Source organism: Nyctereutes procyonoides, unplaced genomic scaffold (genome assembly GCF_905146905.1).
Source record: "Nyctereutes procyonoides isolate TBG_1078 unplaced genomic scaffold, NYPRO_anot_genome, whole genome shotgun sequence".
Lineage (NCBI taxonomy): Eukaryota > Metazoa > Chordata > Mammalia > Carnivora > Canidae > Nyctereutes > Nyctereutes procyonoides.
Window position 1 is genome coordinate 58,532,955 of NW_026575135.1, and position 24,878 is coordinate 58,557,832.

A 24,878-nucleotide genomic window follows, 5' to 3' on the forward strand; every position below is an offset into this window, starting at 1 on the left:
TGTTGTTTATTTGACTATCCCAGTGAAAAAGGAGAGGTATAGTTATTAATAATAGGGAGATTGCAAATTTAGTAGCATAATTTGGAAAAGGATGCCATTTTCCCCATGAATGACCAAAGTGAAATCCTTTCAATTGCATTTCTTTATTTCTATCAGAAGTGTTTGACAAATGAAAAACAGAAAACTCACACTTTAAGCAGGACCAGGGATTGATAAGACCTAGAGTGAGTATGGAACGGAATGCTTAAATATGCTCATCTCCTTTTACATTTTATATATGTAAAACTGGCAAGGATTGTATGCACACAGCTTTGTGTGCTCCACTCTATGGCTTACTAAAGAGGTTTTCAGGAATAATATTCACCGTCAAATTTTGGTTCTTGTGCTGAAGTTTAACCCTAGCGTAAGATGAGGCTTGACTTCTAAATCTTCCAGCTGTTTGGCTATAAAGGTGTTGCATGCATTTATTTGTTTGTTTTATTTAATTTTATTTATTTAATTTTATTTATTTTTTTTAAAGATTTCATTTATTTATTCGTGAGAGACAGAGAGAGAAAGGCAGAGACACAGGCAGAGGGAGAAACAGGCTCTATGCATGGAGCCGGACATAGGACTCGATCCCAGGTCTCAAGGATCAGGCTCTGGGCTGAAGGCAGCATCCCATTTTTAGTTTTTGAAAAACTTAATATTGTTACAGCCTAAGAGCAATACCGCTTAGATAATCTACGGATTCATTGCAGTCCCTTTTAAAATGTCAGCTAGCTTCTTTGCAGAAATTCACAGAAATTAGATGAAATGTGAAGGACCTCAAGCAGCTGAAAACATTTTCAAAAAGAATAAATTTGGAGGACCCATACTTCCTGATGTCACAACTTAATACAAAAATTCAGTAATTGAGACAATGTCTTGGCATAAGGACAGACATAAAGATCATTGGAAGAACAGTGAGAGTCCAGAAATAAATCCATAGTTATGGTCATTTGATTTTTTAAAAAATATTTATTTATTCATGAGAGACACCAAGAGGCAGAGGGAGAAGCAGGCTCCGTGCAGGGAGCCCAGTGTGGGACTCAATCCCAGGACTTCAGGGTCACACCCTGAGCTGAAGGCCTGCACTCAACTGCTGAGCCACCCAGCTGTCCCATGGTCATTTGATTTTTAGTAAGGGTGCTAGGACATTTCAATGGAGAAAGAGTCATCTTTTCAACAAAGGGTACTGGGACAACTAGATAAATCTATGTACATAGGTATGAAAAGATCCCTACTTCATCCTATACCCAAAATATAATGTTCTGAAGACCTGAATATAAGAGCCAGAACTATCAAACTCATAGAAGAAAACAGGGATAGGTTTTTGTGACCTTGGATTAGGCAGTGGTGTCTTAGACATGACACAGGCAACAAAAGATACAGTAGGCTTCATCAAAAATAAAAATTTTTGTGCTTCCACAAATACTTACCAAAAAGTAGAAAGAACAACATACAGAATGGGAGAAAGTATTTGCAGATCCTTTATCTGAGGAGACATTCGTCTCTAGAATAAATAATTCTTAAAAATTCAACAATAGAAAAAAAGCCCCATTAAAAAATGGGCAAAGTTTGTGAATAGATAGTTCCTTTGAAGATCCACAGCTGGCCCAGGAAGCATGTGCCAGGGTGCTCTAGGTCGTTAGTACTGCTGTCTCCACTAGCAGGTTCATCTCTTCCTTCTCTTTTCCCCTTCTTACTCAAAGCTGTAGTTTGTTATTCTCACTGAAGTAGTACTGTTTTGTAGCAGGATTACAGTCTTTAGAAACACGTATCCATCTTTCAATTACAGGTTCTTGGAGAAGGTTGGTGGTTATGAGTATAGTTAGGGTGCACGTAGAGAATTAGAAGGTTATGAAATATATAGGTCCCTTCTCTGCGGTGTGTCCCTGGAAGCCAGGCAGCGGGAGCCCATGTTCGGTGTAGAATCTGCTGCTCTATTCCTTTTCTTAGCTTTTCTTAGCATAGAGAAGAGAAGAGCAGCTTCTTCTGCTGAAGCCAGCAAGCTGGCTTAAATGCCTGTAGTAGCAAAGACTACAACTGATAGTAGCAGTGACTTCTGGTAATAACAGCCCCATCTCCTTATAATGTCCCCTGGATCTTTCACTGTTTCAGAGCATTGGAGAGAAAACATATTCTCCCTGCTGTCACATGTTCTCCTGATATCACAAATAAAAAAATTTATTCATGTAGAAGCTGATTTTAAAGGGAATTTAAGGAAAAATATTCAAAAGGTCCAAAGTAAACACAAGCTCTAAAATTGAGACAAATCTCTGCTCTTTCTGCTAAGGTGTGTAAATTAAGAGTGGTGTTCATAGCCTCTGTGTAACTTTCCTGGAATGCAGGTTGGCGGTGTATAGCAAGAGCTACCCTATGGCCCTACTGAAATAGATAATCGAGGTAGATAGATGATCAGTAACCAATAAATCCAACACTAGAGAGTAGGTAAGTAAAATTTAGTAGATCATCATGTTGAAATAGTTATATACAGTGATTTTTTTTAATTTAAATTCAATTTGCCAACATACAATGTAACATCCAGTGCTCATCACATCACATGCCCTCTCTAATGTTCATCACCCAGTTACCGTATCCCTGCTCCTACCTCCTTCAACAACTCTCAATTTGTTTCCTAGAGGCAAGAGTCTCTCATGGTTTGTCTTTGAGTGATTTTTTTTTTTAATAGCTCTTAACTTATGGAAAAGGTGTTGAGAGCAAATTAGTTCCTATGATGTCAAGTAAATATAAAGGAACAGCAAAGAGATTTGAAGGTGCTGTATCAAATTATAAGGAGAGATTTCATGGTGACTTATGAGCTGTAGCTTTTTGCCTGTTTGATAATTTCTGATTTAAAAAATATTTTTTTTCCTACAATGAGCACATAATTTCTTAACTTTCTTTTGTTGTGGTAAAAGAAATGTGTATATATATTATATATATATATATATATATATAATATATATATATAAAGAGTAACAAAATTCTTTTAACCATTTTAAATTTACACTTCTGTGGGATTAAGTACATTTTTTTCTTTTTTAAGATTTTATTTATTTATTCATGGGAGACAGAGAGAGAAAGAGGCAGACACAGGCAGAGGGAGAAGCAGGCTCTCCATAGGAGCCTGATGTGGGACTTGATCCCGGACCTGGGATCAGGCCCTGAGTCAAAGGCAGATGCTCAACCGCTGAAACCACCCAGGTATCCCTGCATTTTCATTGTGCAACCATCACCATCATCCCTCTCTAGAACTTTTTTGTTTTCCCAATTTTATCCCCATTAAACATGAACTCCCCATTTCTGCCATCCTTCAGCCCTTGGCAACCATCATTCTCCTTTCTTTTCTTTTCTTTTTTTTTAAGGTTTTATTTATTTATTCATGAGAAACACAGAGAGGAGAGGGGCGGGGGGCAGAGACACAGGCAGAGGGAGAAGCAGGCTCCATGCCGGGAGCCCGATGTGGGACTCGATCCCGGGTCTCCAGGATCACACCCTGGGCTGAAGGCAGCGCTAAACCGCTGAGCCACCTGGGCTGCCCTCTCCTTTCTTTCTTCGTGGATTTGACTAGTCTAAGAACCTCCAATGAGTAGTGTCATCAGTGAGTAGTGATTTGTGCTTTTGTGACTGGCTTACTTTACATAGCATGTTATAAGGGTTGTGGCATATGTTGGAATCTTCGTCCATTTTAGAGATGGATAGTATTGTGTTTATTTGTTCATTTATTGAGGGACCTTGGATTGCTTCCACCTTTTAGCTATTGGTTAAGTACCCAGAAGTGGATTGCTAGATTATATGGTGATTCTATGTTTAATATCTTGGCAGGTGACACAATTTCCCACAGTTAAAGAGTTTCAGGAGGTATAACATCATGGTGAGAGAAAAGTTAGACTAACAGAAGGAATTTCTATATATCCTTTAATGAAATTCACCTAATTGCTTACATGTTGCCCCATTCATCATTTTCTCTCCCTAGCAACATGCACGCATGTACATAAACATTGAGTGCATATTGGTTTTTTAACCTTCGAAGAAATGTTGAAGACACTAAATATCTTGGTCTGTTTCTTCAAATTAGGACATTGGGCCATATAACTATGGTATAGTTATGAAAATCAAGAAGTTTGACATTGATGGAATGTTCATGCTACATTTTGAATCTGAAAATAAAATTAATTTAAAATAATTGAAGTGGACTGTGATTTGAGGCTGTGTCTTGCAATGTGCATTAAATACTGACATGGACATTAATGTGTGTTTATGTGTTTTTAAAGGGAGAAGCTTGCTAGAACTTGGAGGAAACAATGCCATTATTGGTAAGGCTGCACTTCATTTGTTTTCTGCTCAGAATAGCTTTGGTAGCCACAGGGAACCTACAGAATTCACATAGACACTCCTCCCTCCTCTGCTGTGTGTGTCTAAGACATAATCTTAGCTTTCAGGATTTACTTGTGAGACAGGACACAAAGGTTTGAAGGCAGAGATGACTAGAAAGGACAGGTGTTCCTGTTGGGAAATGCTACCTAGGGCTTAGAGCCCATGTCTGAGACTTCCTAGTGTGGCATGATTTCTTATTTTTCCTTCTGCTTTCTGAAAACTGGCCAAATATTTCTCTGGAGTAAATAACTCGCTTTTTTTTTTTTTTTTTTTTTTAAGATTTTATTTATTTGAGAGTGAGAGTGAGCAAGACAGCACAAGCAGGGGGAGGAGCAGAAGGAAAAGATAGAGTAAGAGAGGTAGACTCCCTGCTGAGCAGGGGTCCAATGCAGGACCCCATCCCAGGACTCCAGGATCACAACCTGAGCCAAAGGAGGACACTTACCGGTTGAGCCACTTAGGCACCCCTAAATAACTTACTCTTAGATGACCTGCTGATTCCTTTATATTTCATAAAAGTTAGCCTATCCATTGTGAAATGCTGAGTGCTTTTATATTGGGAAGGAGCTTTTAAAGCATTTGATCGTTTACCTGTAGGCTTGGAGTTGACTTGATTTTCTTTTTTGGTTGTTAGGTGCAAAAGGAAATAGGCTACCAGCCTTTTTTGGATAATGAACATCAGTAGGATGAGGCTTGATAGAAGCATGAATTTTGTGCTAAAAAAGCAAAATTTGGTAATTTGTATATTGCCATCATTCTCCTCCTGTGTAAATGCCTGTATATTTATGGTGTACATCAGAAATTTAAAAAGTGTGGTGATGGGTTTATTTTGGTTGAACTCCTCTAGTTAAAGAGCATTCATTTAAACATACAATTAGCATTTAGTGACCACTGGGTATTCACAGATACTGTGCTCAGCTGTTTCATCTGGGTTATTTCCTTTAATTCCTACAGTAATCCCACGAGGTACATACGATTATTTTTTTTTAATTTTTTTTTAATTTTTTAATTTATTTTATGATAGTCACACAGAGAGAGAGAGAAAGAGGCAGAGACATAGGCAGAGGGAGAAGTAGGCTCCATGCACCGGGAGCCCGACGTGGGATTCGATCCCGGGTCTCCAGGATCGCGCCCTGGGCCAAAGGCAGGCGCCAAACTGCTGCGCCACCCAGGGATCCCGTACATACGATTATTAATCTCATTTGACTCTGTCTTGGGGTAAAGACCATAGAGCTCATCATTCTGCTCTTAGGCCATCCTTCCTGGAAAGAAAGTTGGCTTCTGATGTGAAGCATGCTTGTATGGGGTTAATGCTGCTACTCCTCTGACTGAGCTTTCTGACAGCATCACTTAGTACCAGTTAGCTTATCTGTTTGGTGACACTGATGGGGATCTGTTTTGTTTTTCTAAGCTTTTGAGGATGCAGACCTCAGCTTAGTTGTTCCATCAGTCCTCTTCGCAGCTGTGGGGACAGCTGGCCAGAGGTGTACCACGGCGAGGCGCCTGGTGAGTGTGTCTGCGTGGGCGCATGACATTCCATGAATTTGTCTTCAAACCCTGCTTAGTAACAAGTTGTACTGTTAGGAAGTGGCGTAGAAGTACAGCTAGAAAAATGTATTCTGTAGACGTGGTTGGCACATCTGTGCTCCTATTAGTCTCTTCCTTGCTCGAAGCAGATGGTGCTGATCAGCCAGGGACTCTACATCACTCTCCACCCCAAACTGAAAGTGGACTCACGCTAATTGATTGGAGTTTGACTGAGAGATGAGAACCGTTGTCAGTGTTAAACCTGGAATAATAGAGACAAAGTCCAATGTTACTTAAAGAATAAAATCAGGTCAAAGTTTGAAGAATTCAAAAATTATTTGCTGAAAGATAGATAGCCTTGGCTTTTTCATAAAAACACTTTAAATAGTAAAGTATTATAAAGATTTTGATTTTGGGCCTGTAAGTCTGGTATTAGATCTAGACTTAGTATGGCATGGTTTATTTATTTTTTAATTTTTAAAAAATATTTTGTTTTATTATTTATTCATGAGAGACACACACACACACACACAGAGGCAGAGACACAGGCAGAGGGAGAAGCAGGCTCCATGCAGGGAGCCCGACACAGGACTCGATCCCAGGTCTCCTCCAGGATCACGCCCTGGTCTGAAGGCGGCGCTAAACTGCCAAGCCACCGGAGCTGCCCTGGCATGGTTTCTTGAAAAGCAAGTGACTTTATATTTGTTGTCTCTGCATGAATATATGGCCGGCACACTCATATATAGGACAGGTCAGTATTAAGTGCATATAGGGAGATGTGGTTTAGCATCCATGTGTGGAATTTGGAAAATTTAATCTCCAGACTTAGATTTGAGCTGGATTTCAGTTTTATGTAGGATACAACCCTGATTTTCATGACTCTCATGGTACTGAAAACCATACTACAACCAAACACATTTTGATTAGGTACAAGATGTGGCTCCATTTTACCTTTTTTTCTTGAGAGAGAGAGAGAGCAAAGTGAGGAGGAGCAAGAGAGGGAGTAAGAATATCTACCTAAGCAAGTTCCACACCCAGCAGGAGCCCGACCAGGGACTCAACCTCATGACCCTGAGATTATGACCTGAGCCAAAATCAAGAGTCCGGTCGCTTAACTGAATGAGCCACCTAGGCATCTCTACATTTGGCATTTAAAAAATTACTCTTAAGTTTTCCTTCTTAATTAAAAAAAAGTTTTGCAATTAATTACAGAGGAGTTGGCTTTGTATTTTTATTCTCTCCCATAATGAGTAGGAACCAATTCTTTATAAGGTTGATATAATGTAAATTAATTAGAATAAAAGACATCTGTAAAGTAAGTCTCTTTTTTCTATAACTTTTCATATTGATTTTACCCCTGTATTTGGCAGTAGTTGATAATCTGTATTTCCTTTGTTGTTCCATAGTTGAAGTTTTCAAAAAACTGAGATACTATGTTCATAGAATATTTTATAACTTACTAAATTTGTTTGCTTTAAACATTTATTGCACTAATGCTGAGAAGGAAATCAGTATTCCAAAAAATAATTTAATCACATGTTAAAGTTTGAAATGAAATGGAAGGCAAGCATTTGTTTATTCAGCCAAGTTTTATTTTTCCTTTGTATGTTGGGGCAAGTGTACATAATCATGCTTTATATTTAGTCTTAAATGTTAGAGGATACTGTTACCCACTGCCCACATTGGTTTCCATAGGGACAATTAGTGACATGTAGAAAAATCCTTTCCAGTATGGTGGACCTCTCCAAGACTGTCAGTCCATTTGCTACATGAAGACCAACCCAGAAAATGGATGGTTTGACAAGTTCATCTGCATCAGCAGGAATGTAGCATGGAGCTTACCATCCTACCGAGAGTGAGGTTGAGGCCTCCCTCTGGAACCCTGCTTGGCCTGAGGCTAAGGGCGTGCTGTTACACAGCTGTGCTGGGCTGACCATACAGTGTGTGTTCACTATGACTGAGACAGAGAAACTTGAGGTTCTCTGGTACCTAACATGTCGAATGCTCTAGAATAAAAACAGGCCTGAATGATGTGTGAGGCTTGGCCAGATAGGTTCTTAGAAACTTGATGAAGACATGGCTTATAATTTTTTTCTAACCTTTACCGAGTGGAAATTATTATCTTAATGTAGTTAATATTAAAATTAGAAGTTATAGAATATTTATGTTTGCTTATGTTTTCAGAGATCACAATATTTAAAAACCATTATGAGTTGTAAATCAGTACTATTAAGGAAAATTGCACATTGTTACAAATTTGTATGTTTGACTCTTCCCTTGAATGTTTCTTTTTTCATGTAGTTTTTACACGAAAGCATCCATGATGAAGTTGTAAATAGGCTTAAAAAGGCCTATGCGCAGATCCGTGTGGGGAACCCATGGGACTGTGAGTATCTATCTGACTCATTTCAAAATGTTCTGATCTTTCTGTTTTTTATTTTCTGAGAGGCAGGAGGGCATAAGAAGCAGAGTTATTGGGCACTGGGGATATCAGGTCTGCTCCTAAGCTTAGGATCCTGAGTGCTTTTTTTTTTTTTTTTTTTTTTTAAAGAATTTATTTATGTATTCATGAGAGACATGGAGAGAGAGGCAGAGACATAGGCAGAGGGAGAAGCAGGCTTCCTGAGGGACTCAATCCTGGGACCCTGGGATCACGCCCTGAGCCAAAGGCAGATGCTCAACCACTGAGCCACCCAAGTGTCTTAAGATCCTGAGTGCTTGATGTCAGCTGGTGGGTGAGCTTAGGAGGTGATGTTCAAATAGGATGAGTTGACAAGCTTTTCTCTCTTCACTCTTTATGATGCTCGTGTAAGCCATCACCATCCTCATGGAAGGGTGCGTGAGTCACCTGACTTGCTAGCTTCCACTTCTGCTTTCCAAAGAAGCCAGGATGATTTTTTTTTAATGTAATTAGATTAAAAATAATTCACTTTCTTGCTCCCTCCACTCCAGTGACTCTTAATTGCTCTTAAATGGAGACCTGGATTCTTTCCCAGTCCCTCTGGATCTGGCTCATAGTCTTTCATGCTGTGACTTATTCCTCCTCTGCTTAACCCACCCCTGACTTCCTGTGTACCCCTTGCTACCCCCTGCTCCCTGAGCTCTCCATCTTTCTCACAGAGCTCCATGTGTCCCAGGCTCCATCCTGCTACCTTTTCCATTGGAAATGCCCTTCACCCCACTTTTCCCAGACAGGAAAAGCTATCTGAGAGCAGAATCCTTCTCCCTGGGAGAAGCGGGCTCCCCATTTACCTACCACTGGTGCTCTAAGATACCATATCAGTGAGGCATACCTGACTCTCCCTTCTTCCACTGTCCCCTAGCCACCTCTCAGGTTCTGGATTCCAGCAGCCATATAGGGCAGCATCTGTCTTTTCCTGTTAAATTCCACACCAGCTCCTGAGCCTGTGGAGATTGTAGAGAATGATCTCATGGTCATGAATAAGTGGATCTTACTTTTTTTTTTAAAGATATTATTTAGGGATCCCTGGGTGGCGCAGCGGTTTGGCGCCTGCCTTTGGCCCAGGGCGTGATCCTGGAGACCCTGGATCAAATCCCACGTCGGGCTCCCGGTGCATGGAGCCTGCTTCTCCCTCTGCCTCTCTCTCCCTATGTGACTATCATAAATAAAAATTAAAAAAAAAATAAAGATATTATTTATTGGGGATCCCTGGGTGGCACAGTGGTTTAGCGCCTGCCTTTGGCCCAGGGCACGATCCTGGAGACCCGGGATCGAATCCCACGTCGGGCTCCCGGTGCATGGAGCCTGCTTCTCCCTCTCCCTGTGTCTCTGCCTCTCTCTCTCTCTCTGTGTGACTATCATAAAATAAAATAAAATAAAAAAATAAAATAAAATAAAATAAAATATTATTTATTTATTCACAGAGAGAAGGGCAGAGACATAGGCAGAAAGAGAAGCAGGCTCCCCATGGGGAGCCCAAAGCAGGACTCAATCTCAGGACCCCGGGATCATGCTCTGAGCCGAAGGCAGATGCTCAACCACTGAGCCCCCCAGGCATTCCAGATCTTACATTTTTAATACAGTGCCATGATTGATTAACAGCTATTCCTTTAACCCAGGCGTTGACAGATTTGGCCCACCACCTATTAATGTAGAGCAACTTTACCAGGACACAGCCCCACCCCCTGGTTTCCATGTCTTCTGTGGCTCCTTTTGCTCCCCTTGAAGAGATGAGTCGCTCCCCTCAAGGTGATGAGTCCTTGCCACCAGCATTTTCACTGAATGCCGAGCATTCAGTATTTCCTGTCCTATTGGGAAAGGTTGCTGACTCCTGCTCTACCCTGGGGACACTGTATGAAGAGTTGGGGGTGTTCATCAGGAGAGCTGTTCAGACAATAAAATGATGCCATTCAGGGTGAGATGAAGACCATGCCTTTTTCTCTGCAGCTGATGTTCTCTATGGACCACTCCACACCAAACAGGCAGTGAGCATGTTTCTTGGAGCAGTGGAGGATGCAAAGAAAGAAGGTGGCACCGTGGTCTATGGTGGCAAGGTAATGACACCTAGTGATGAGCTCCCTAGTGATGGATTTTTGCTTCCTTTTCTTAGGCACAAGTAGGGCTCCGGGCAGATTGGTGCAGGGTCTCCTACTACTGTCTTCTCTCTATCCCGTTTATAAGGGGAAATAACTTTTGGTGAGGGACAGCATAAAATGCATGGAACACTCCTGGAAGGGCACACAGGAAACTCCAAGCTATGGTTGGTTTTGAACAGAGTCCCTAGGAATTTGTATGGAAGGGAGACCTCCTTTTCCTGGGACAGTACAAGACTTTGTATTCAGTGGTCACAATCCGAACTTAGTGATTACTTTTTAAAGGCAGGGAATCAAAAACAGGGTACTCAGTAGTTTTGCAATAGGCATTTTTGCCACCAGCATTTTCACCGAAAACGTTGTTGCATAACTAATTGGTTCTAAAGGCAATTTTGGCATAAAGGGTAATGAAAATAACTGGTTGGCCAGTGTGTTGGTGTAATCAGTGGGTTGACAGTTGGGTTTTGTTTCTCTATTGATGTAGTACTCCCATTTTTATATTATATAAATCTTGGTGCTCATCATGGTCTCACCCATGGTGCAGAGTTTTGAACTCATTTCCCACAGAACTGTGAACTTTGCATTTCCCATAGAACTTTAAAATATCTGTCAATGGGCACATGGCAACATGCCAAGCACAAACCACAGGGGTAGAATACAAAGCTCAGTTAGAAGTACACATCCTAGTATTTGGAAACTGATATGATTGTTAACAAAGGAAGAAATTTAAAAAAAAAAAGAAAATTAAAAAAAATAAATAAAACAAAAAAAAACAAAGGAAGAAATTTTAGGAAAAAAGGAGGGATCCCTGGGTGGCGCAGTGGTTTGGCGCCTGCCTTTGGCCCAGGGCGCGATCCTGGAGACCCGGGATCGAATCCCACGTCGGGCTCCCGGTGCATGGAGCCTGCTTCTTCCTCTGCCTATGTCTCTGCCTCTCTCTCTCTCTCTCTCTCTGACTATCATAAATAAATAAAAATTAAAAAAATATTTTAAAAAAAAAAAAAAAAAAAAAAAAAAAGAAAAAAGGAAAAGTATTGATTGTTAACAAAGGAAGAAATTTAAAAAAAAAGAAAATTAAAAAAAATAAATAAAACAAAAAAAAACAAAGGAAGAAATTTTAGGAAAAAAGGAAAAGTATTGATTGTTAACAAAGGAAGAAATTTAAAAAAAAAGAAAATTAAAAAAAATAAATAAAACAAAAAAAAACAAAGGAAGAAATTTTAGGAAAAAAGGAAAAGTATGTCAAATGAACAGACAAATCAACAAGCAAGAAAATGTATAATTCTATAAAAGAATGATTTTGAAGACAAGTAATTAGGTACAATCCACTAAATCAGTTATTTGCACAGTATGACTTACCTACCACATGCGAGTTTTTTGTTTTTTGTTTTAGATTTTATTTATTTGAGAGAGAAATGGAGCATTAGTATGGGGAGGGGTAGAGGGCAAGGGAGAAGCAGGCTCCCCACTGAGCCAGAAGCCCTATGTGGGGCTTGATCCCAGGACCCTGAGATCATTACCTGAGCTGAAGGCAGGTGCTTAACTGACTGAGCCACCCAGGCACCTCACCTACACGTTTTTATTTTTATTTTTATTTATTTATTTATTTATTTATTTTTTAATTTATTTATGATAGTCACACACACACAGAGAGAGAGAGAGAGAGGCAGAGACATAGGCAGAGGGAGAAGCAGGCTCCATGCACCGGGAGCCCGACGTGAGATTCGATCCCGGGTCTCCAGGATCGCGCCCTGGGCCAAAGGCAGGCGCCAAACCGCTGCGCCACCCAGGGATCCCTTTTTTTTTTATTTTTTTATTTTTTTATTTATTTATGATACCTACACGTTTTTAAATGGATTCAAACATTTTGTATTTTGCAATAAAGTATTTTGAATTTTGTTTTTCATCTTTCCTGTTGTCGTTTTCAGTGAGTGTCCCTCCTGTGTTTTTTATGTGTCTTTTATGGCAAAACTGCCATTTAGCCAATTAGTTCTGTGGTGAAAATGGTTTTTAGTATGTATATTTTTTCATGTCCAGGATTTTTGCCATAATACCTTTCCTGTAAACAATTTCTTTTGATATAGAGCCAAGGCATTTTCATCTGTGGTAGGACTTGACAAGTGATTATTAGCTACAATTTATTTTCACTTCCTTTAAAATTCTGAGAACTGAGTCTCTTGAAAAGCTGTCTGACAACAGAATCCTCCCTGGTTTTCTTTTTTTTTTCTCCCTGGTTTTACACTGACACATACACATCTAGTTGGATAGAGGTGTGTATATATATTTGTGTATTTTTGTTACTTATGTTGAATTTTTCTAAGTAGCCCAAGTTAATATTTAAAATAGTTCTTTTTTTTCCCCTGTGTAATATTTACTTACATTATGTAATGCAATGTGGTATTATGGTAATAGATAACAGCTGCCATGCACAGGATTGGGAGAGTTGATCCAGGTGACTCTTGGTAAGCACACAGCTCAAAGGCTGAGAGTCAAAATGATACAGGCATATTGGAGACTCTGCCACTAACCAGAGCAGGTAGCCATGGGCATCAAGAGTTTTTTTAACAGAAGAAGCAGGTGTTAGTTTAAGTGGACATGAACCAGTGATTTGTTTACATGGAGGTTAATTAGGAGAGTATGTACAGTATATTCTTGGGCTTTTTAATTTTTGTACAATATGTATTGCTTTGCTAGGACTGCCCTAACAAAATAGCACAGACTGGGTCATTCTTTCCTTTATTCATTTGTTTATTTTTATTTTTGAGAGAGCAAGGGGAGGGGCAGTGGAGGAGGCAGAGGGACAAGCAGAGTCCATGTTGAGTGTGGAGCCCAAAGCAGGGCTTGATCCTATGACCCTGAGACCCTGACCTGAGCTGAAATGGAGTCTGATGCTTAACCTACTGAGCCACACAGACGACTCACTAGGTCATTTAAACAATAGAAGTGTACTTTTTTCACAGTTCTTGGGGCTGAGTCTGAAGTCAGAGTGCTAGCAGGATTAGGTGATCAGGCCTCTGCTGTTGGCATACAGACAGACAGCTTCTTGGTGTCTTCGTGTGGCTTTTGAGTGTGATGAGAACAGGTTTCCAGTATTCCTTTTTTTGTATAGACCTGAGTTCTATCAGATTTGGGTCCCACCTGTGTGACCTCATTTAACTTGAATTATTTCCTTAAAGGTTCTGTCCCCAAGTTCAGTCACACTGTGAGGGTTAAGGCTTCATTCACCATACTACTCTGAGGGTAGAGGGGATACAATATAGTCTTTAAACACAGACAGTAGAGATGACATTTTTTACATTGTATAAACATTTGTAAAAAGCCACCTGTAACAATGTTTTTTCCATGTAACTTGGTCGTGTCAGTATCCCAGCTTTTGTCCCTTCACTTGTTTTTCTATTTTTCTCTGACCAACTAAGTTTCAACAGGAGGCAGAGAAAGTTTTTGTAAATGATGGGGAGTTATTTTGGGGAAATAATTCATCTGTCTAAATGGTGTTTATTATTTTTTTTTCTCATAAGTTTAGGGAAAGGTTGTGTTCTCTGACCCAAAGTACCAGAAAACAAAATGCCTTCATTCTTATTTTATTTTTCTACTGAAGGTCATGGATCGCCCTGGCAATTACGTAGAACCAACAGTTGTGACAGGTCTGGCCCACAATGCGTCCATTGCACACACAGAGACATTTGCTCCGATTCTTTATGTATTTAAATTCAAGGTAAAAATGGATTGTTTCCCTTTTCTCTAGTTGAATGTTGAAACAAATGAAAAGACTAAAGAAAATGAAGGTATATGAAATTTCACTCAGTTAGCCTTTAGAGAGGTTTTAGAAAGTCACTCTGACAGTACGGATTATTATTTTTTTTTTTAAAGATTTTTATTTATTCATCAGAGACATAGGCAGAGGAAGAAGCAGGCTCCATGCAGGGAGCCTGATGTGGAACTCGATCCCAGGATTCTGGGATCACGCCCTGAGCCAAAGGTAGACGCTCTACCTCTGAGCCACCCAAGAGTCCCTGACAGTAGGAATTTGAAGGTGAAAGATCAACTATGATGATGTGAATTGAACACTCTATACCACAGAGCATGTCAAGCTAGCTGCTGGGGAAACCAAGACAGGCTGAGGACCAGAGCTGGAATTGATGGAGGATGGCTCTCCTTCGTATGTCACCTGTTCTGAGCTGTGCAACCCATATGGTCACATTCCACACAAAAGGCACCAGAGTTTGATCGCCTGAGTGCTGAGTATCAGCAGATAAATGAGAAGATACAGGAGCAGTCTAAAGACACATTTCTAACGTGTATCAGGGGACAGCCTGTGGAGCTTTTAGCAGATAGAAATAGCTAGATGGTCTCTTTCCCCACTGTGAGACAGGCCCTAGCCATATCAGAAAATATTGAGTGATAGAATCAAGGTATGGATGTGCCAGGATTAGGAGTTAAAAAATACTGAGAATTACATCCTTTTGCAACTATATGAATGCTTTTTAAAAATCTTGATTTAAATTGTCTTATCATTGTTACACATAATGTGACTAGAGAGGATAATTTCATGTTTTGTACTGTGTGTATGTGAGTGAATTCTTGAGCAAATTATTTAGTGTACCTTGACCAATCTGTAAGTTGGGGATAATATAAAACCTGTATCATTGGGTGAGAACTAAATACTTAAATGCATGCAAAGTGCCTAGGTCATGGGGTTGCACATAATAGGAGTTCAGTAAATATTAGCTCTTAAATGTAGTACCTCGAATGGACGCATGTACTGTCTGTTTTTCAGAGTGCAATAAAGGAAAACTCCACAAAGCTGTGTATATTAGAGAAACAGAATTAGATTCTGAGTTTTTAGTTTACTTTTGTGCACTGAAATTATACTGGTACATCTCGTGAAATGACGAACTTTGACCCAAACACCACATCATCTAACAGCTTCCACCATCTATCCTTTTAGAATGAAGAAGAAGTCTTTGCATGGAATAATGAAGTAAAACAAGGACTTTCAAGTAGCATCTTTACCAAGGATTTGGGCAGAATCTTCCGCTGGCTTGGGTATAACTTTATCTATTTTGAGAATTTACATAAGCCTGATTTGTGTCATGAATGGGCTTACAAGAAAGAAAATGAAACCATCATAATTGCAAATCCTCTTTTGAGCATCGAGAGTTTTAGAGGTTTTGTTTGGATTTTTTTGTTTTTTTTTTCTTAATTTCCTAAATGTTGCTCCCAACTCTGTTTCCCATCTTACATGCAGACCGAAAGGATCCGACTGTGGCATTGTAAATGTCAATATCCCAACGAGTGGGGCTGAGATCGGAGGTGCATTTGGTATGTAGAGAATCCTTGTCCACGTTGGGGGCAATGTGTTAGATGGTCAGGCTGCCATAACAAAATACCATGGATTGGGTGGCTTAAAACAACAAGAATTTATATCCTCACAGTTCTGGAGGCTGCAAGTCCAGGGTCAAGGTGTTGGCAGTTGTTGGGTTTCTCCTGAGGCCTCTTTTTCATGGCTTATAATCCTTCCATGGCTTTCTCTCTGTGCATGCGTACATCCCTGGTGCCTCTTCCTCTTTTAGGAGGACACCAGGCTGCACCTTTATGGCTTTTTCTTTTCTTTTCTTTTCTTTTCTTTTCTTTTCTTTTCTTTTCTTTTCTTTTCTTTTCTTTCTTTCTTTTCTTTTTTTTCTTTTCTTTCTTTCTCTTTCTTTCTTTCTTTCTTTCTTTCTTTCTTTCTTTCTTTCTTTCTTTCTTCCTTCCTTCCTTCCTTCCTTCCTTCCTTCCTTCCTTTCTTTTTCTTTCTTTCTTTCTTTCTTTCTTTCTTTCTTTCTTTCTTTCTTTCTTTCTTTCTTTCTTTCTTTCTTTCTTTCTTTTTCTTTTTGGCTTATGACCTCGTTCAACTTTAATTACCTTCTTAAAGGTCCTCTTGCCAAATACAGCCGTATCCTAAGTATTGGAAGTTAGATTTTCAACATAGGAATTTTGGAAGGGGACACAATTCAGACAATAAAAGCAGTAGTAGCTTTTGGAAAAGTTCGACCAAAAACCTGAAATAACCTGGTAAGAACCTGGTCTAACATGCTTTTTTTTTTTTTTTTTTAAGATTTTATTTATTTATTCATGAGAGACAGAGACAGAGACACAGGCAGAGGGAGGAGCAGGCTCCATGCAGGGAGCCTGATGTGAGATTCGATCCCGGAACTCTAGGATCGCGCCCTAGGCCGAAGGCAGGCACTAAACCACTGAGCCACCCAGGGATCCCTGGTCTAACATGCTTGAGAGGAGCTTGATATGCCATATTCAGAGTTACTGTTCAGGATCCAACTTTTTATTCTCAGATGCAGCGTCATGTTGGAGCCGGGGCCCTTGACCTAAAATATGTGACCCCTTGAAATGGTGGCATCTCTTTTTTGTAGAGAGGGTCATGACTCAAAGAACGTTAAGAACCCCTGGTTGGTTGGTTGGTTTTTAAAGATTTTATTTATCTGAAAGAGAGCACATGTGAGTACAAGTGGGGAGAGGGGCAGAGGCAGAAGCTGACTTGGTGCTGAGCGTGGATCCCAACTTGGGGCTCCATCTCATGACCCTGAGATCACAACCAAGCCAAAATCAAGAGTTGGGTGCTTAACGGACTGTAGGACCCAGGTACCCCTAAAAACCCCTGTTTAGGCATAAGCCAGATTTTGTCACAAAAAATTCTAGTTTTTAAAACCAGAAGGAATATAAGTGTTAAACATTAGCTTTTTTATTTTTATTTTTATTTATTTATTTTTTTAACATTAGCTTTTTTAGATAAAATGCTAAGTTGTTTTTTTTCACTGGGTTCTGCTTATATTTTCTCTTTCTGCTTAACCTTGAGTTCTCAATGCTTAAATTGAGGAATAGTTTTTGTTTTTAAAGCCATCCTGGAATTCCTGGGTGGCTCAGTGGTTTAGCGCCTGTCTCCCGCCCAGGGCATGATCCTGCAGTCCCAGGATCGAGTCCCGCATTGGGCTCCCTGCATGGAGCCTGCTTCTCCCTCTGCCTGTGTCTCTGTCTGTCTCTCTGTCTCTCATGAATAAATAAATAAAATCTTAAAAAAAAACCCATCCCAACCAACAATTGTGTATTAAGATTACTACTAAAAATTAGTGAAAATATGGTAGAAACAGATTACCTTGCTTATACTCATATACTTATGTAGGTATAGAGGAGAACACACATGCATTAATACCTCCAACAGTTTAAGTAATTAGAGGCATTTTTTAATGTTTTAAACCAGTGTTTACTGCCCTTAGCATTCAGTCTGCCGATTTTGACAAAAGGTTCCTCCTTTCCTTCAGGCTCACCCCTGCCCTACACTGTTGAGTGGCCTGCGTGCACCTGTGTGCTCTCTCCCCTCCGGGGACCTTTAGTCCTTGTTTTTGGCCCATACTTTTTCGTCCGCCTGACTCGTCTTTATTTGAGCCTCCACAAGTTAATTTGTAAATGGGAAAGTGGCTTCTCCCACTTTTCTCTTGCGGCTTCATTCCTAGAGGCAACTACTTTGAGATGGCTAAGAAAAAAACAGTAAATTTAGCTTTGAATTTACTTTAGTTTTTTTTAAATATTTATTTATTTATTTATGATAGAGAGAGAGAGGCAGAGACACAGGAGGAGGGAGAAGCAGGCTCCATGCAGGGAGCCCGACGCGGCACTCAATTCCGGGTCTCCAGGATCGCGCTCTGGGCCAAAAGGCAGGCACTAAACCGCTGAGCCACCCAGGGATCCCCTGTTTTTTTTTTTTTTAATTTATTTGTTTTACATAATCTCTCCATCCAACAAGGGGCTGGAACTCATAATCCCGAGGTCTAGAGCTACATGCTCCACTGACTGAGCCAGCCACGTGTTCACTGCTTACTCTTTTCTCAATTTTAGACATTATTTGTTGACTCTCTGTTTAGCTTAGCTGAACCTTCTTAAACCTCCCTCTTCTTTCTACATGTGTAGCATGATGTTAACTGCTCTATGTGAAGTTAAAAGGAAACCAGAGAAACCAGCCAAGCCTCTAAGTGTCTCCCCCTTGAAGTCACAGGACATGGTAAATTCTTCCAGCGGTAGATTGGGACAAAGAACATGGAATGTCATCTACCAGGGTGACTGGTCACCTGGCTTATTTCAAAACTCCAGACTCCCTGAAGAAAAGCAGGTGTTTAACATAAACCACACTGTGCAAAAGCAGTTGAGGCCCAGTGAGAACAAGTATCATGTAGGGGAAATTTTATGTCCCTGTAGGGGGAGCTACTTAGTACCTGAGTGCCCACATGCAGCAGCGTTGCAAGCAGACCTGCGCTGCCTTTGCTGCACAGTTTGCAATAATTTTTCCTCAGACTTTTGAAGTTGTTACTCACTTACATTATGGTTTCTGGTATTGTGGTTGAAGAGCTCAGTCCACTTTGATTTCCGATCTCTCTTTTCTTTCCTATTTCAAAAAATTTGGGGTCTGCTATTTATGTCAACAAAGATCTTTGTAAACATTTTTTTTGGACAGTGGGCCAGGAATTAGCTTTAGAGTATTGGGACTCATGATTTTCAATGCTGGGGTGTTTTTGCTAGTTCTGTGTTGGTAGTTTTTTTTTTTTTTTGACAATTTTATTTCCTTCACTTTTTCTCTACTTGTTGTTTTTTTTTTTTTTTTTTAAGTTTTTATTATTTATTTAGAGAGGTGGGAGGGGAGATGGAGAGGGAGAGTGAGAATCTCAGATTCTATGCTGAGACCACTGTGGGGCTTGATCTCAAGATCCTGAGATTATGACCTGAGCTGAAATCAAGAGTCAGAAGCTTAACTTACTGAGCCACCCAGGTGCCCCCCCCTTTATTTTAAAGTAATCTCTGCACCCTACATGCAGCTTGACCTTAAAACCCTGAGATCAAGAGTTGTATGCTTTACCAACTGAGCCAGCCAGGCACCCCAATATTTTTCTTTTTAATTACTATTCTAGTAAACTATTCTGTTGTTTGTTATCTCTTGAAGAATTGTCTAATTTTGTTCTCTTTCATTTGTTTTGTTTTGAATATGGGAAATTTTCTTTTTTTAAGATTTTTATTTTCATTATTGCAATTTTCTTAAAGATCGGTTTATTTGAGAGAGCGAATGTGTGTGTACACTAGGTGAGAGAGAATCTCAAGCAGACTCCCCGGTGAGCACAGACCCCAACACAGGGCCCAGTCTCTCTACCCTAAGTTCATGACCTGAGCCGAAATCAAGAGTCGAATGCTTAACTGACTGAGCCACCCAGGTGCCCCTAGGATTTTATTTTTAAGTAATCTCTACCCCCAATGTGGGGTTTGAACTCACGATCCCAAGATATCCAGAGTTGCACACCTCAATGACTGAGCCAGCCAGGCACCTGCTCAGATTATTCTTCTAGCTCTTCTTCTTCTTTTTTTTTTTTCTTCTAGTTCTTCTATTAAGTGTTTTCTCTTCTGCTGTTACCAAAAACACTACCAAGTCTCATTTCTTGTGCTCTGATGGCACACCTCTACATAGTATCCTTTTCTTGTTTTATGGAATCATTACTTTTTTAATGATACAATGACATTAATATAAAAATTCAGAATATTATAAAAGCAGTATGTGTGTATTTATTTATTTATTTATTTAATTATTTGAAAATTATATATAGCTAAGCTTAAATGAGAAAATAAAATTATATTTCCACCATCTGGAAGTTTCCCGTCTTAATATCTGGTCTCATGGTAAGGTTGGTTTTCTTTTATTTCTGACAAATTTGTTCCCTCTTTATTCCTTACGTGGTTTTTTTTTTCCCCTCAGTTCTTTTTTCCTGTTTATCTGGTCTCTGTCTTTTGTATGTAGAGGAGATAACTCTGAGATAAATGTAAATCCATTGGTCAGGTAGCTCTAATATCCTTTTGGTGTGTTTCTTTTCATGCTGCCAAGTAGGAGCTGTGCACAGAGAAACTCCTCACGAGATGTGAGCTTCTTGTGTATTTCTCTAGGAGGAGAAAAGCACACTGGTGGTGGTCGGGAGTCCGGGAGTGATGCCTGGAAACAGTACATGAGAAGATCCACTTGGTAAGAAAAGGCTTTGGGAGGTTGGGATTGAGCTTCCCAACCATTGGGAATAGGCTTTTACACTGTTCTACCTTATGCCGTGTCTTTATAGGGCTTCACTTCATTTTGGTTCTTTAATGAGCACAGCTGTCCCCTCCTGGGACATCCCTTCTGTACTGTTACTTCTCCCTCCTTCTTGTCGCACCTCAGCCAGTGCCCAGGGCTCAGCTGAGAAACTGTCCCATTGGTGGTTTCTGGAGACGCCAGAGGAGCAGGACATTGGAAGGTCAACAAGTAGGAGAAAGTAGAGGAAGCTGTCCTTGTAGTTTTCTCATTGGGTGCAACCAACACCCTTGCAGGCTGTAGGAGTAGAAGCAGACTGGACAGAAGCAGACTGGACACATGCGGGGCCCCTGCAGGCCAGAATAATGAGCATGATACTTGAGGATGCTTTAGCATGTTCACCCAGCACACGGCTAGCTGCCACAGGAGCCTGCTTCAGGGAGGATTTTACTAGGAGTTGCTCCTTTTACTTGTATGCTTTTAAAAAGATTTTACTTATTTTTAGAGAAAGAGGAGGGGGCAGTGCATGATTGGGGAGAGGGGTAGAGAGATGGAGAGAGAGAGAATCTCCAGTAGACTGTGCTGAGCCTGGAGCCTAATGCGGGGGTCGATCTCCCAACCCCAAGATCACAACCTGCACCGAAATCAACAGTTGGTTGCTTAACCAACTGAACCACCCACGTTCCCCCCTCCTCTGGCTTAGACAGAGAGAGATTTACCCAAGTGCATTAAAACGATATGTGAGTCAGGCCCATGGGATATGATGTTGTAGAAAGAACATAGGTCCAAGATCCCAGAACGCTCATCTTAGTCTCATTTATTGCTTCTCACTAACCCTATAGCCTCAGGTAGATTCTCAGCCTTAGTCCCTTAGAGCCTCAGTGAAGTGATATCTGTCAGGAATTTCTGAGGTGCTTTTGTCTGTACTTGAAGTCCCAGACGCATGCACGTTCTCCTGGTTCCCATTCTTTGTTGTGGGGGTTTGTTTGTTTTTTCCTGGTTCCCTTTCTTTGAAGTCATGTACATTACTTTTCTTGTGTACTTGAGATCTAGAGTAGATCCCCCTATTCTTGTGCCTTGAAGACTATTAATAACATTTGATAGGCATATTATAGATTTCTATGTTTCTCCTTTGTTTTTTTCTTTTAGGAAACTGAATCTGTACTAACCATGTTTTGTATCTTAATTTTTTCTTCTTCACCAGCTTGTATCTTGGACATTTTACCTTGTTAATATATACAGATATGCTAGATTTTCTTAATGGCATAAATTTTTCTATATTATATATGTACTACCCTTCATTTAGTTTGTTCATTTTTTTTCCCCTCTAGTACTATCAACTACAGTAAGGACCTTCCTCTGGCTCAAGGAATCAAGTTTCAATAAAGGTGATGGTAAATCAGCATTACTTCAAGTCTTCTAGGCATTCTTGCAGTTCTTTTCTGAAGAAGAAGAAAAAAATTAAGATTTGCCCTGAATAAATGCATCATTTTGATTGTGACAGTGACTAGTCTCTTAACCCTGAGGCCCCTGCTAAATCAAGAGACTTACTTTTTAGAAATAAAACTGAATTGTCACAAATAGCCATATTTAGTAAAAGATGCAATGAATTTTTATGTTACTAGTAGTTGGTGAGTTTAAGGATTTTTTATTTTAATTTAGAAAAAAAATAGTAGATGCCATAGTTAGGAAATAGGAAAATAGAAGTCTTCTCGGTACATGCAGGAACATGCATCTAAGATCGCTATAGTGAATGTTGACTCACACTAGCCTCTAGTGTTGGAAAGAATAGTGTTTGCAGGGAGTATGCTTGTGTTCCTTGCAGGTGGAGGAGCACAGCACAGCTCCACGTAGGATGGCTTGCTCTGTATGGAATGACTAGGGATCTCTATCACCATTACAGTTTCTCTTGCCCACATTGCCTTGTGTCACCACAAAAAAAGATAGACCTGGTGGACACGGGTTTTGGTCCTGCTATAGAACCTATACCCACCAAGGACTCTGCCTATGTCTATGGGTTTCTTATGCAACCTTAGAACATTTTCTTTATAGTTATTATGTTTGTGCAGTTGCACTTGGATTTGTTCTGGGAGAATGACCACCATGTGTGTGCCAGCATGTGGTTGTAGTAAAAGAAGGAAAGTTCATTTGTGGTGAAGAATCTGCCTCCTCCTCTTGGGAAACAGCTTTTGGAGTGGTTCAGCCCGAGCTTTCCTATTGAGCTCCCATTGGCTCTTGAAGGCCTCTTCCTGCAGTCTGTATGCCCTGCTGGGTTGGAACTGGGCAGAAGCCTTCCAAGAAGATGACATTTATAGATAATCTGATACATTGGGATGTATGGGGAGATTTGGATGACTGGCAAAGAGTGGGTTGAGTTATGACGGAAGTAAGCAAATGAGAAAACTAAGCAATTAAAAATTTATCACGGTGGGAGAGATTTTCATACTATGGCCCATGGCATAGTTGGGACTAGTGTTTACCAAGGCACGCTGTTGTCAACCTTGAGTATTAATTAAGCAAAATGCTGATGATACATACCTGTTGAAAGCATGTTGGCAGGAAGAAGTCAGGGTTACATCAAAGAGGTGGATAGTTGCTGTTCTCTAGTGGAAAATTACTAATGCCTTAAAGTGCAGAAGTAAGAAATAGTTAACAAAATGTTTATGGAGATAGGTAAATGCTCAAAGAAGCATGGTCTTGCGGGGCAGGGCAAATGGAAGATCAGGTATGGAGATGATAGGAATTGCTGTTTCTCAGAACATGTCTTAGAGAACTGTTTGATTCTTTTGGTCAATAGAATGTATAACTTCGATAAAAATTAAAACTCATAAAAAAGAAAATGATGTTGGAGAATGAAGTACTTGGAATCCTGCATTTCTAGATTCCCTCCCTCCACCCAGCACACACATGCACACTTGGATCTTCCTTATGGACCTAAGTAACCTTGAAACAGCTCATGAAATGATCCTCCTGAAAACCAAATTTTCCCTGTATTTTAAAATTCAAAACAGACTGGATTATGCTGTATTGAGATACTTGTACTTTTTAAAGTGGTTGCCTAAGACAATCATGCAATTTGGGCATTAATTTTTAAAATCTTGCTATGGCTTTGTTTTGTTTTTTGTTTTTAGGTCACAATGTTTAAGTATTTTAGTCCTCTTAGGGACTGACTGTATTATGATCTGAAGAAGTAAAACACAATTTAAAACTCTTTCAGGAATCACATACTGACAAGCCATTATTATTTTGTGAAAATGTGCAAGGTGATTTTTTTATTGAAATATTTTCCTATACCCTGGGTTTTCCTATCGTATTATTTTTAAACAAGTGTTCTAAATCAGTGTTCTAACTTAAATTTTTTTGCATTAGTAATTTCTCTCTTTTAGGTTTCTAAGGAGGCTCTCTGTCGTCCTGTGTATCTGCTAAAGTCATGATGCGGTGGCCAATTTTCTAGCATGCTAGGGCGGCTTTTTTGGGGGGGGAAATTAATTCATAATTTTTTTACATATGTTTCTAACAATTTTGAGCACATATTTTTGTCATAATGCTTATTAAAAAATTTTACACTTAAATTGTCCTTTGTTCTTTTTTAGTGACACAATAAAAGTTGCTAATTATTAGTATTTTTTTTTAAGATTTTATTTATTTATTCATGAGAGAGGCAGAGACATAGGCAGAGGGAGAAGTAGGCTCCCGGCGCGGAGCCTGATCGGAACTCAATCCCAGGACCCTGTGGATCACCACCTGAGCCAAAGGCAGATGCTCAACCACTGAGACACCCAGGTGTCTTGCTTATTAGTATTTTTAACTAAGGAATTTGAAATGTACATTTGTGTTTGTTGTTGTGGTCATGTATTCTAAGGTGATAGGAGCCCTGTACTGCTTCGTGATTACTGTTTCCATTTTGTCCCTCTTGACTGCTTGCATCTGGTACTGGAGCCGTACTGCCATTTCTCAGCCCCCATTGTGGATAAGAGCTGTGGTTAGCATGCCAATGTCCACCACTGTAGTGAACCCTATGAGTCTTAGCATGTTGCTGGGCTTTTCCTGTCCTTGGAGAGAGCTTCCCAAATGACTGATCCTAGGATGTTGACTCTTACAGTTCCATAGTCAGGCATCAGAAGACTTGGTTGTCCTGGCCTTCATTCTGGGAGGCAGGCACTCCTCATGAAGACCTCACACAATGGAGATGAAGCAAGTTTTCTCAAAGGAAATAGGGATGCTGTTTTTTCTCTCCTGGGGGATGCCTGGGTGGATCAGTGGTTGAGTGTCTTCTGCCTTCGGCTCTGTATGTGTCTCATGAATA

General features: G+C 40.0%; 1 protein-coding gene across 3 annotated transcripts in view; it reads left to right on the top strand.

Moving 5' to 3' along the window:
- ALDH7A1 (aldehyde dehydrogenase 7 family member A1) overlaps positions 1-24,144 on the top strand; it is a 49,009-nt gene extending 24,865 nt beyond the window's left edge. Inside the window, exons 10-19 of one of the 3 annotated variants that reach the window (XM_055302507.1) lie at positions 4,299-4,340; positions 5,813-5,907; positions 8,230-8,314; positions 10,337-10,443; positions 14,081-14,197; positions 15,431-15,528; positions 15,731-15,804; positions 20,455-20,530; positions 21,904-21,960; positions 23,790-24,144. In XM_055302507.1, the coding sequence (XP_055158482.1) occupies positions 4,299-4,340; positions 5,813-5,907; positions 8,230-8,314; positions 10,337-10,443; positions 14,081-14,197; positions 15,431-15,528; positions 15,731-15,804; positions 20,455-20,530; positions 21,904-21,958 (749 nt within the window). In that variant the 3' untranslated portion in view covers positions 21,959-21,960; positions 23,790-24,144. Of the gene's footprint in view, positions 1-4,298; positions 4,341-5,812; positions 5,908-8,229; positions 8,315-10,336; positions 10,444-14,080; positions 14,198-15,430; positions 15,529-15,730; positions 15,805-20,454; positions 20,531-21,903; positions 23,413-23,789 lie in introns of those variants that run through there. The other 2 variants (XM_055302506.1, XM_055302505.1) reach the window with 2 other exon arrangements.
- The last annotated feature ends 734 nt before the right edge of the window (positions 24,145-24,878 follow it).